The sequence below is a fragment of the Colossoma macropomum genome, unplaced genomic scaffold, assembly GCF_904425465.1.
Source record: "Colossoma macropomum unplaced genomic scaffold, Colossoma_macropomum, whole genome shotgun sequence".
In the NCBI taxonomy this organism is placed as follows: Eukaryota; Metazoa; Chordata; class Actinopteri; order Characiformes; family Serrasalmidae; genus Colossoma; species Colossoma macropomum.
The window spans coordinates 18178984-18192432 of record NW_023494801.1 but is presented as its reverse complement, the minus strand read 5'-3'; the positions used below and the strand labels follow the sequence as shown (position 1 = coordinate 18192432).

Sequence of the window (13449 nt, the reverse complement as noted above, 5' to 3'; positions counted from 1 at the left end):
AAAGGTTATAAAATCTGAAAGCTTGTCAAGTCACTGTAATTACAGTATATTATTTATGATTTAATAATTATTCCCAAAAAACTGAAATATTGAATAAAACATCTTAAAATGGCTTCTGGTGTCTAGCTTATAGTATTTCAATCTGTACTGTATATTATTAAATATAATAACAGAGTTTGGGTTCTCACAAACACAAATACTGCAACTTGAAGAAAAAAAAAATACTGAAAAATGATTTTTTTTTTTTTGAGTATGCAAACAGTGATGTCTGATTGAACGATTAAAAATCAACCATTCTTTTTTTGTTGTGTTTGAAAAAGAAAGCCCAACCACTGGGTCCTCTTTACAAGGCAGAAATTACGTGATAAATGGCTGATATAACTCAAGTAACGGGTCAGGGCTGTGATGTGTGATATCAATTATCATACAGTTTGACTAAATTCCATTAATGTGACCAGAAGAGGTCACTGTGCTGTATGACCTGAGAGGGCAACAGTGTATTAAAATTTTGTGCTGTAATATAACATTTTACCATATTAGGATTCTTTTCCTCAATAGAGGATCCCTTAATCTCTAAGCACATCACCATTTGGCAAGTACTCCTCATTCTCATAACTGCATACCTTACACAGTACGTTCATAGTAGTTACTAGATAATAATTAACAGTAGTTACTACATAAATAACATTAAGATTAATAACTGCAAAAAACAGGCCTGAGAGTTTATAGGTTTAAGGAGTTCAGGCATTGGCCAAACTCATTACTAGAGGTTCCCCGGCTTGAACATTCAAACTGAAATGATGCTAAGAGGCCATGTTAATTCTAACTATATTGAGTCAGTGAAGCCTTCAAAAATCTGACAAATCTCCTTTTCAATAATGAGAGATTTTCCTTAGAAGTTTTATTAAAGAAGTCACAAACCATGCTTTCAACCTAATTTTTTTATTTTATCTAGTATTTTCGCCGTCTGTTCTCTTGGTGCCACAAGTAGAAAGTTCTGCTAGCTCCTATATTTTTTTCTGAGCGGGTGTTTAATGGGATATGTCAGTGGGTCATGTACTGGACATTTATGAAAACTGAGTGAAGAGCCAGAACTTGAATCTGCTGCCACAAGTTAGAATAAGACATATGTGACCCATTTTGAAGGAGTGAAAACTGACTCCAATACTATGTTCCTGAAGAGCTTATACTCATAATGTAAAGCTTATGTGTCAATTGAAGGGTTTTTCCCAGAATTGTTACATTATATGGAGTTTCTCTAAAGTTTAAAAAGGTTGTCACACTCACACCTGATTACAAATATGGTTCTCTAAAGAACCATCCACTGAAAAGTTAATAGGGAACAAAAACGAGTTCTTCTGTAGCCCTGTGCAAGGAGTCGGAAACGCTAGCCAGTATGTAAATAGCAAACACAGCTTTAAACAGTTCTACACACATAAAATCACCATACATACAACATATGTTTCAATAGTGACAATTTTTAAGGTTACACACTCATTTTCAGACTTTGGGACACATTTACATTTAAACAGGGATGCAGTCTATAATGCAAGGGTGTGACTAAAATAAGGCTCTACCTATGGACTAAAGCTTTTTGTGTTACGGTAGTTTTAAGATATAAGATATAAGATTTAGCATCTTAAATAAACATTAAACTCATGATCAATCTAAATCCTTCAACTTTACTCTAAAAGAAATAAAAATGATTGGGTTTAGGACAGTGGAATGGTCCATACGTACAAGGTCTAGGTTGAAAAACAGTGAACCTAAATTTAAAAGTGCTTTATTAATGCTGTTTACAGTGTGCTAATGTGAAGAACAGTATCTCTATCAAAGCAAAACAACAACAACTCCAGGCTTTTAAAATGACCAGTGCAATTAGACTTATAAAATACCAAAGCTCAGAAATAGTACAGTATAGTACAGTATTAAGTGTGGTGCATTAGAAGCATTCAGTCATAATTCACTCCACTATGTTTGCATGATTATCCACTTTAAGTGTTATTTAATACTAATTATTACTACTACTAATAATAACTATATCATTAAAGCAACATTTGGATAATAAACACATCTCTGTTACAGGTTGTTAAAAATTTTATTCTGCAATGGAAAATGCTCAAGAAATTCCCAGCCTTTAATTCTTAACCTCCTGTAAAACACACAAACACAAGTACATGCAATCAGTCTATCAGTCTGTTCCATCCAGAAAACATCAAAAGCAAACAGAGATACAGTTCATAACTTCATGTGACTTGATGTCTTACCGCAAAGTGCTTCCAGCCTTGGATTTCACTGTAGAGGGTATCTCCAGGGCAGGAGGTGCTGACCACCTGTCTGTGGCCATGTATAGTGAAGTTTGACATCAGTCTCCCTCCGTCTGTGGCACACTTTGCCAGCTGGTGTCTCACTAGGTCCATGGTGCGCTTGGCTGGGATGCTGGAGGTGTAGTCTCCTATGAAGGAGACGCCGTAACCTATGGAGTTGTGGCCTTTAGTGTGGGCGCCTTGCCAATGCCAGCCACGCCCTTCATACAGGTACCCGTCAGAGCCAGCCACGAAGCTGGAAAGGAGTAAACAGAAGTTAGGAGAGAGGTCATGTGACTGTTATGCTTGTCTGGTAAACTCAAACTGATCTAGACTGCAGACTAAAAAGCAATGTAGGGTCCAGAAGTCACTTTGTGTTAACCCTCCTAGTAGGACTCACAAAATCAGGTCCTCTTCAACACCAAGCCTTAACTAACCTTCAACTGCTTCCAGTCTAAACTTCTTGGTCCTTTCAAATTGTTTGGTTATTTAAAAATGAGCTATACCCCTACAGATTCACTTCAGGACAACAGAATTAATGCTTAGAATTATATAGTTGTTACTCACTTTAATATACTGTTTACATTAAATTATGTAATTACATTATTCATTGCATAGTCATGTCATTATGTCATCTGCATTCAATTTATGTTCTGCACTGACAGGTTAAAGTTTGTTTCGATGTCAGAAAGTGACACAAAGGGTGTTTTTGTTAATAGAACAAAAGTATATAGACAATGTACTATTAAAAATCACCATGTTATTTATTCTATTAATATTGGTATTACAAACCCAACTCGAAAATGATGTGACAGTATGTGAAATGCTAATAAAAACGCAATTATGAAATAGTACAAAAACACAATTTTGTACCTTATTACTTCATTATTTTTTGTAAAGATATACTGGTTCTATTAAAAAAAAAGCTGAATTTCAGACCACATTACGCATTCCCACTGTGCATTAGTCCATTTCCGATGAGCTCGATTCCAGAGAAGTCAACAGCCCTTCTGTTGTTTACATATGGCTTCCACTGTGCATAGTGCAGTCTCAACATTTGTGGATGCAGCAACAGATAGTGTTTATAGATTATGTTTTTTCAAAGTATTGTTCAGATATTCAAAGTCTGAGTATAACCAAACATATACCTCACACAGCACATGTCACCCTACAAAAAATAAAGGTGTTGGGCCTAATTTATTATTTATTTATGTACGTTACATAAATCTGAACTGAAATTTATTCTTTTATACTTATCTTCATAAAACAGAAGTTAAAATTGAAATTGAATGTAGTTCACTACATAACAAACTACAATTAATTATTTAATTGGCAATTGTTATATTTCTATTATTTAAATAAATAGCAAAACGACAATAATAACATTAGACATCTGAGAGTTAAATGTCACTCTGTTTCAATTACCAGTCCCCTGCCAAACAAATGGGTAGTGGTTTTTAGGACACCACTTGCTTGGAAAAATGCAATGGCATACTTCATCATAGGTTGCAGTTGCCTGTGCATATTTAATTTGAACAGCCAAAGCTTATGTAGGCACTTTCATGTCACGCGCTGGAATGAACAATCGTTGAAAGTTACATTAATACATCTTGGCATTTTTGAGCCATTTTCCTGTTCTTTACATCCGTTTCATTCGGTGACCCTTGCTCTGTCTTTTGATGTCTAATCATGGATCCTCCCTCTGTTTCCTGCTTGTCTGTGTGTGGACTGCTCCCTGTCCTAAAGAGTGCTCTGGGGTACCACCCTAGCCGTTACCATGAACAAATAAAAATAAAAATGAATGGCAGGTTTATAAACCCTATTTAACAGCCAGAAACTGTCACTGTAGCCAGGGGCGGATTAACACACAGGCTATCCTAGGCTGCAGCAGAATACAGAAATTGGGGCCCACTGATTGGGCAGAAAAAAATATTTTACATTTATAACAAAAAACTTGAGCCCTCATTGGCCCATTAAAAAGATAAACACATAGTAAGCTCAGGATTGATTAGTTTGGATAGATTCGTAGATCAGTTTTAATTTTTGGGTGACTTTACAGCACTGTTCCTCCTAGTAAGTGTGTCAGAAAGGTCTGTTTAATGTACATTAGCTAAATGCTTAGAGGGTCAAGCTAGCTGTAAGCTTGACGCAAACTACACCATTGGCGACCATAAAAACCAGATCCCGTCACTGAATCAATTTAAGAACATGTACACAGTGCCACCTGAAAAAACTCCAACAACTGCCATGGCCTCCACAACCCCAACTGCTGCAGCGGAGCTAACATTAACAGACGCTGACAGCGATAGCAGCTCCCCCTTCTTATAGTTCGGACCCTGCATAGTGGACTAAAACTGATGAATAGATGCAGGCATACTGGGCCTCATCATGTCAGAACACCAGCATAAACACCAGAAGATATGCTTCTCTAAAACACTCATTTAAAGGAAACTGGCAATTACGTACAAAGAGAAAGGCCACTGTTTTCACTGTACAAAGGTAGTGATTTGTTTCGCTCTTAGACTGTTTACGACTTTTCTGGAGACCAACGTGAGCAGAAAACACTCTTTTCCAAAACTGCCGGTGGTGGTGGATAGATAGTTTGTGTGTTGGAGGGGTTTGTGTTGGTGTGTGGGAGTATTGGGGGACCCATTCAACGTGTAGCCTAGGGGCCCCTGATCACATAAATCCGCCACTGACTGTGGCCTCTGTTTTGCTGAGGATTCAAACTCTCCCTCAGATTCAGTGCACTGCTCTTAGCCAGTCAGCAGCACAAAAAAATGCTGGCTCAGGGCACTGGAGGACATGGCCTTAGCCAATCAAGTGGCCGCTGCTAGGCAAACTAAATACATTGCTTTAAAAAGACTGGACACATTTTCTCTGTATAGAGTGGATCAGTAGTGATTACGATTTTAAGCACTGGGTAAGTCCTTGGTAGTAGGAGCATTGATACGTTGATGACTCAAATATGTGTGACATGGATGTGGCGTACACACTGACGCAGTGCCAATATCGACTGGACAGCTCACCCACTGTGTTGTGATTCACCATACTGTCATTTTAGGATGAGAGTTTCCAGTCATTTCATGAACATTTTCATTTTGTTTACACTGAGACCCAGAGTCTCATGTCAATCACACATAGCAATGTTTAATGCAATTAAGACTTTCCTCATTCGACTAGCTAGCACAATACTAATTGCAGTTAGCATTGCTGGTGCCAAGCTATGGTTCACCTAAGCTGCAGCTAAAACTGCTGACTGAACAGACGTTCAGTTAACATTTCAATAATATTTCAACTGACTTGTTCAGTAAAGATTTGAAGGCCTGTACCTGAACATTTCTGAAGGGGCCTAATTAGCCTGTTAGCAGTTCAGCCTACTTTAATGTTATATTTCATTCATGAAGTAAATAAATGATGTGCGGTGGCAAACATTAACATCAAAGCTTATAGGTAAAGCTAAAGTACAGTTAAATGTACTTTAGGCTAGATTAAGGCTAGATAGGCCATTCTCTGTCTAGAAGGACAAAGGTCTACAGTGTACTGGAGACTTATATGTAGACAGAAGATTTGTCTCTTTCGACCAGCTCAAAGAAAATGTAGTCGTTCTCATTTACTTTTTTTGCCATCTATAGATTAGACATTATGTCAGAGAAAATATTCCTAACTTTACAGTCGAACCTGATGACCATTCACTGTTTGAATTGTTTTGTATATATCCTGCTTCCAGATATTTGTGTCCCACTTTGTTTTAATCTTCTTTTCACTCCCCAGCGCTAGCCATCTCAAGGAGGATTGGGAGAATGAGCTTAACGTTTCTTTCACAGAGGAGATTTGGGAGGAGAGCCTGTCCAGGATATAACACTGATCCATAAATTCTGTATACAGGTTGATCCAGTTTAAGGTGCTCCACAGACTTCACTATTCAAAAATTAGACCAAGCAAAATGTATAGCTCTGTGTTTTCAGCCGGCCACAAATGTAAAATAGCCGATGGATCTCTAGCACACTAGTTCTGGTTTTGCCCTCTGTTGCAGAACTTTTGGTTGAGTGTTTTTCAGTGGTTCTCAGAAATGCTTATCACACACTTACATCCTGACCCTGTCAGGGTGATTCTCAGATTCAGTGTCCATTCTTCCACATGTTCAACAACAAGCTTTACTGGCTGGCATCAGAGATGCTTCATATTATTACGATGGAGAGCTTGCATAGCTGTGACCCAGGAGCACAGAGATGTTTTAACTTGGAGCATCTGAATTGACCCTGAGTGCTCTTTTTTGTTTCCTTTCTTAAGCTCTCTCTCTCTCTCCCTCTCTTTCTCTCTCTCTCTCTATCTCTTATTTTTAATAATGAATGGGTGTTTGGGTCATGGTTGGGGGCCAGTGGGGATGGTGGGTTTGTGCTTTGTACTGTTACTGATGTACTCTTTTGTTAAGTGATTTAAAATTGAAAATAAAGGAGACCAGGAGAATAGAGACAAATGAAAATGATGTTTTTGTACCAGAGGTTTTATCCTCAGTGGAAGGTTCTTGTACACAGAATGTGCTTTTCTCTCACCTGTATCCAATGTCATCCCAGCCACGGTCATCCTGGTGGAAGCGCTGCATGGACCTCATGTCTCGGGAGCACTGCTGAAAGGTCAGGCAAGGTTGGGAAGGCCCGTAGGTGTGGTGGATGTACAGGAAGGGCAATGGCAGGGTCAGTTGGATGGGGGTGCCACGATATGGCTGCGCTTCCCACATGCACCGTGGAATGATGGCCGGACAATCTGAGGAAGGAGGGAATAAGTTTGTTTATGAGGTAAAGAGTGACTTCATTATAGTGACATTAATGCTTTGCAGATAAAGATCAGCCTTAAAGCACCACAGCCTACATTATGCAGGATATTGACACTGGCAAAAATCATTGTAACTATGTGGGGTAACCAGAAAAGTCTGGTTAACTCAACATAATTCTACTGTGTTTGAACCAGATGAGCTTTCCAACCTAAATACATAAAAATATATGGGCCACAATAAATATGACTAGTGGAAAGAGGCTGTGTCAAACACTAGCAAATTAGAAGAGCTAATGTCAGCATAATTAAACTGAAATAGCTTTTATTTGAATGACATCTGTAGTATATCACTCGTGAATCTGTGAATAAAAAGTTAAAAAATTAACTGTTTTTAAATGTATATGGGGAGAAATAGGCCTCCTTTTTTGTTTACTTTGGGAGGCTTAATTGTAACACTGCATTAAAATTAACCCATATGGAGCCTGGCTAGTTTTATATTGTTGTTTATATGCTCAAAATGTTATATTACAAGTACCAAAAGGGTGATTAAAATAATATATGAGTTCTGTGACTTATACACATATCTCAGTAATGAAAAAAATCATGAAAAAAAGTCAAACTGCTGTTAAAATTTGCAGATGATATATATATGAATACAAGCACTTGTTACTTAAATATATTTAACTACATAAAAAGCTGTTACCATATGTTAAGTTGTGCCCTGCTGCATTTTAAAAAGTCTGCCCATTATCTGTGTATCTGTCATATCACATCACATTTCAACCTACCCATATAGCTGTGGACAAACTCCTTCAGCCCCTCATTCAGCATCTCCTCCTTCTTGTTCTTGATCTCCTTTTTTTGTTTCTTGGAATATTTTTGCATCTTCTGATATGTAGTCAGGCTTCTTGGCAGCTGCTTTTTCAGTAAAGGGAAGCTGACCAGCTTCCTGAAGTTGGTTCTGCGGAGCTGGCTAATCATGCCAGGTGCAGCATCCAGCCCTGCTGTGTCCAACCGATGGTTGTAGTACTGTTTCAGAAGGTCGCTCAGTCTTACTGGACGATTGTTGGGTTCGGCAACATGCTTCCCTAAAATTGCTCCGTCCATTCCTCCAGTTATCAGAGAGTCCGTTGCCAAGGAGGCCACACCGGAGAGGGTGAACACTTGGGGGTCTGTTACACTGTCCCAACAGCCACCGGGACCCAGACGTGAAGAGGTGGACGGGTCACTCTGAAAATGGTGGAGAAAAGAACGAACCAGGTTGTTGAACAGGGTCAGGGGGTACAGGCCACGCACACGGCTAGGAGAAGTGGACTGTAAACCAGCCTCGAGGCCCAGGAGCAGAGGGGTCAGAGCCACAGTGGTTCCATCCGCAGTCAGGACTACACCTTCCTCCACACCCAGCTCAGTCACCCGGTGTTTGATCACGCTGGTGATGAATCCAGTAAGTTCTGGCTTTATCACCAGGCCGTGCGTATGACTGCCATCACTGAGATAAAGCCGGATAAAGGGTGTCTCAACATGAGCAGCTTTACACAGACCTCTCACCACAGCTAGAGGCCCAGACCCAGGGTTCTCAGCTTCAATGGTCTCCACAGCTTTGATGAAGTTATCCATATGCCTTGCGTGGTGGTCTAATCAGGGAAAACAGTGAGGGACAAAACAGGAGAAACATATAAGGGCTCATATCGTGGAAATCCAAAAACATTTTGGATGTGTTGTTTCTGTGATTCTGTCATGAAATTTCACGTTTTGTTGATTTTCTGAGCGAAAATAAGTTACCACATCCTCTACAAAGAATAGACTTAAACATGGCATTGTTCTGCAAATTATAGTGCACAATTATTTGTTTTTTTTCAATGTGTTAAATTTAGCAAATAAACAGTGATTGTGCATTAAAATGTACAGCACTGTGTTCTCTGTAGAGGATGTATTAATTTATTTTTACTATAACAAAACTTATCATTTGACCGGGGTGCCTAAACTTTTGTATGCAACTGTACATCCACTATTTCAGCCTACGGCGGTAAAGCCATGCACATTTAGGCTGAAGTTATATGGGGTGTTCCAGCCTACACTGCGTTTTCAAGGAGGTACAATGCAATGCAACCAATCAGAGTACGGGTAATTTACATATCAGTCTTAAAGGCACAGTAACAAACACAGGGTTAAAAAGAGAATAAAAACAGTGAAAAGTAATTTAATTTTAATTATATTTGTAATTTAAAAATGAAACATAACTGGTTTTTTACATTAACCCCATACAAATGTCATTAGCAGACCTCGGGTAAATATAATAAGAGATGAAAATATTTTTTAAATTTAAAACATATGAAAAAGAATGCAGTAAATGGCCACTTTAGCAACTGCCATGTGTTTGCCAAGATTACACAACTGCTTATGATATAACTGATAAATAACTCACAAATTGCCGGACAGTCTAATAATTCATACAGTAAGTCAAACGTTTTAATACATATCCACTCGTTCACTCAAAACACCTGCACTTTCTATTTAAAGTGTGTTTTGAACACAGTCTATTCTTTTGTAGGTAAAGGGAAGTGTCTGTGGCAGGTGACTGAATGTCACAGATACAACAGATAGAAAACACAGGAATATCCATTAAGGAAGTCATTCACTAACAAAAGGCCCTAAATGTCCTGTAGAGATTACTTAGTTGTTATCTGTTAGCTGTAACTATAACACTTTCACTCCGTGTTTCTTTGCATGTTCTTATCTACTTTAACTGGGTTAAAGGCAAACAGCTACAATTAAGAAAACAAATGAGTTACACTGAACGCAGCACAGTTAAACCTCTGGACTCACCAGGAGAAACATTCCAAATGTTAACATTAAGAATGTCATTCACAAACAAGAGGCTTTTAATGACATTTACGTATTATTATGGTTGCTACTAGGGTGCTGTAACTAGGTTATACCGAATACAATATAAATCAACATTTAGGTCATAATAAACACTCACCGGTCACTTCATTAAGTACACCTCCTTGTTTCTACACTCACTGTCCATTTTATCAGCTCTGTTTACCATATAGGTGCACTTTGTAGTTCTACAATTACAGACTGTAGTTTATCTGTTTCTCTGCATACTTTTTTACCCTGTTCTTCAATGGTCAGGACCCCCACAGGACCACCACAGAGCAGGTATGATTTGGGTGGTGGAACATTCTCAGCACTGCAGTGACACTGACGTGGTGGTATTTTTTTATTGTGTGTTGTGCTGGTACGAGTGGATCAGACACTTATAGAAGCTATATGGTAATCGGAGCTTAATGAAGTGGTTGGTGTGTATATATATACTTTATTAATGCATACTAATAACACTTTATTTGGATAGTTCACTTTAGATGCTTTGTAGATACTTAATTTACATTACTAAATTCACCATAATTGTCTTTAACTCTAAACCTGGCTCTAATCCTAACCTCAGCCTCAACCCAAAACCTAAACCCAATCCTCAGACTGGTCCTAGCCCTAACCATGGCCCAAATCCTAACCCTAACCCCACCATGGTGCCACAGAAGAATAGATGAATCCCGTCTTCTAGTGGTTGGCTATACTGCTCCTTCTGAAGATAGTTTTCTAGAGAACATTTCAGGGGATGATTCTTTAGAGAAGCGTTTTTGTTAATGAGAAGTGTGACTGCAAAGATTTTTTAAAGTTAAAAATCCTCCACAGAATAAAATAGTTTAAAGAGTTTTTACATGATGTAAAGATCTTCACAAGTTCCTCATAGAACCTTTACCTTATGCATATACAACAGTTTGAGGGAACCAAAAGCTCTCTTTGTGTACATATGTGTGTGTGTGTGTGTGTTGGTGTATATATATGTTACATGCTTTGTTAATTTTCAAAGTAAAAATAACACTCCTATATAAACTGTAGGTATAATCTTGAAAAAAAATCTAATACCATCCAGTTTATTCTGTGATGAAAGAGTTTCTGATGCCTGTTCCAAAAAGCAAAGTGTTGCTCAGTTTTGTAATTTAGTGGCGTAATAAATGCATGCATGTCAAGTGGATTTCTGGCGCCAGGTAACAAAGCAATTATGGGAAAAAAGCTTCAGATCAAAGTACTTTGGACTGACTGGAGTGTCAAAACTCCTCATGGTAATGAGTCCAGTGTATTATTGAAGCAAAGCTTTGCATTAAAGTTTTTAATTTCAAAGGCATTTCAAGTATACGTCCCAAACGTGTTTTAACACGTCAGCCTAGAAACAGTAATCATACCACACTGGTTTTGCTACTGATGGTTATATAAAGTACTCAACAAAACTTTTATATTGAAGTGCGTTACTGGAAGATTAAAATGCTTCACATGGAGTGGTGCAGTCATGATGTGAGTTAGTATTTGAGTGATGATGTCATTTTTAAACTGATATACTGTAATTAAGCTTTGAAAGTGAGTAAGAGGGACTCAATACACAGAAAAGAACAAGGCCATATAGTTTTATGTGTAAAACTCATTTCAAACACATCTAGACACTGAAACAGATCAACCAAAACATTTTTTTTTGGTTGGATACATTTCAAAATGTATTTGATAAATAAATGTACTTGTGCAATGCTCAACCTCAATAAGACTAAAATCCTTTCCTTTCTAAAGTACTTGTTGTCTGTGATGACGTCAGTGTGGATTAGACATTGTGGATTTTACACTTTATGTATATAAGATATATTAGGGTGATGTTTTTAGTTTTAAAACATAAAAATAATGACAATAAAGAATAAAAAAAGCCCATTAAATATACATAACAGTGCAAAAGTCGTATTTGTAAATGACTCATCTTGGCAGTATATATCTATATATCATCAGAGTAAATGTTTAAATGTATATTAGATTTTTAGTTATTGATATGTTGGTAAAAAGAACTTCTCAATGCAGCTCCAGCCATTTCATGGATTTGTTCAGTTCCTTCATTATGAAGGACTAATTAGCTGAAGTAGGTATTGAAGAGAAACTGTACTATAAGTGGAAGTATGGAGCCAAAAATATACTTGAGTACATTTAAACATGCTCAAGTAAAAAAGCAGATGTCTTAACAAATAAATGAAATGTTTTCTTTGTTTGTGGGGATTAATTGGCTGTACTGGTCCTCACACAAACACGAGTGAGCATAGTTTTATTTTGCGACAGGAACTTGGTTGGATATCTTAATAAAAACAATGAATCCAATGCAGTAAATGCACAGGAACTCGACCAATTGGTGAGAGAAAAAGAGAAAAGTCTCCAGGCCTTTGAGATTTGTAATGAGTACTTTGACAGTCTAAACAAAAATGAAATTAATAAAAAGTGTGTTTTTTTTCTCTTGGACGTGTAATCAAGTAAAAGTACAAGGATTCAATTACTTAATTACTTAATAAATCCTTAATATTACTTGGGTACAGTATAAATTTTCCAAAATAATACTTAAGTATACGAAAAAAAGTCTCTAATGGTTTAGCTATTGTGATAGACATCAAATCACAATGTATTGTTTACTTGTTTCTATTTATTCTAATGTTGGTGTGAATGAACAAATAAACAAAAATAAAAATTGTACTTACCTTCAGCGAGAGAACGGCTGACCACCAACAGCAAGAAAGCTATCCGTCCTAAATGTAAATCCATGAGAACGCCTCAGAACACAAGCTTCCTTCACAATCAGGAACAGCTTACTGACAGCTCTGCTCCAAATATGCTACCTTTTATACCCACATCCACTTATTGTTATGCCCTATTGCATAACACAATATACAGATAAACCACCACAGTGAAAATCACTTCTTGCGAACTGTCATGAGAAACCAGCAGGTGCCAAGAGGGCGTGTGTGTACAGGCCCTCACGCAGCTGAACGCTCAAGGTCCTCCATATCTACTTTCCATTCAATATATTTGTACGCTTGCACAGTGACAGGAATTGAAAAGCAGTGTTCGCACCCTATGCAGTCTTTACCTCACTATAACCCCAGAGCAGTGAGTAACATTTTATTCTGCAACATACACTACACTGGCTAATCATTAACAAGCCTGCCAGGATGTTCTGCCAGGTCTGTTTTATTATGCATTGCACCACCAAACCTTCCTTCTGCCATAGCATTGCACCATGTTTGGGTGTAGAGTAAACGCAGAGCGGATTATACACGAGTACATTCTGGAAAACACAGCTTCACTGTTGCTCACATGACAACACACATGGTCAAGTGTACTGGCTGTTAAAGGTCTGACCACATGCAGTCAGGGGCATTCCACAGACATCCTTTGCAAATACAGTCTCTGAGGTCAGGGCCATAAATAAGCTCAACATTTTAGTGAGGTCTGTTTTACAGAAAAGTGACCTACATCTCACAGCGACTAAACTAACTGC

General features: G+C 37.9%; 1 protein-coding gene across 2 annotated transcripts; it reads right to left on the bottom strand.

Moving 5' to 3' along the window:
- Window positions 1-1767: 1767 nt before the first annotated feature.
- On the bottom strand, window positions 1768-13048 carry pglyrp6 (peptidoglycan recognition protein 6). 2 transcript variants are annotated; one of them, XM_036590428.1, is made up of 5 exons: window positions 12650-13048; window positions 7871-8716; window positions 6863-7073; window positions 2268-2562; window positions 1768-2152 (listed from the first exon to the last, which is right to left on the bottom strand). In XM_036590428.1, exons 1-5 carry the CDS (start codon window positions 12711-12713, stop codon window positions 2138-2140), a joined length of 1431 nt encoding a protein of 476 aa, XP_036446321.1. In that variant the 5' UTR covers window positions 12714-13048; the 3' UTR covers window positions 1768-2137. The 2 variants fall into 2 exon arrangements, with proteins under 2 accessions (XP_036446321.1, XP_036446320.1); XM_036590427.1 differs by lacking the exon at window positions 1768-2152 and having other exon boundaries at window positions 2247-2562.
- Between the last annotated feature and the right edge of the window lie 401 nt (window positions 13049-13449).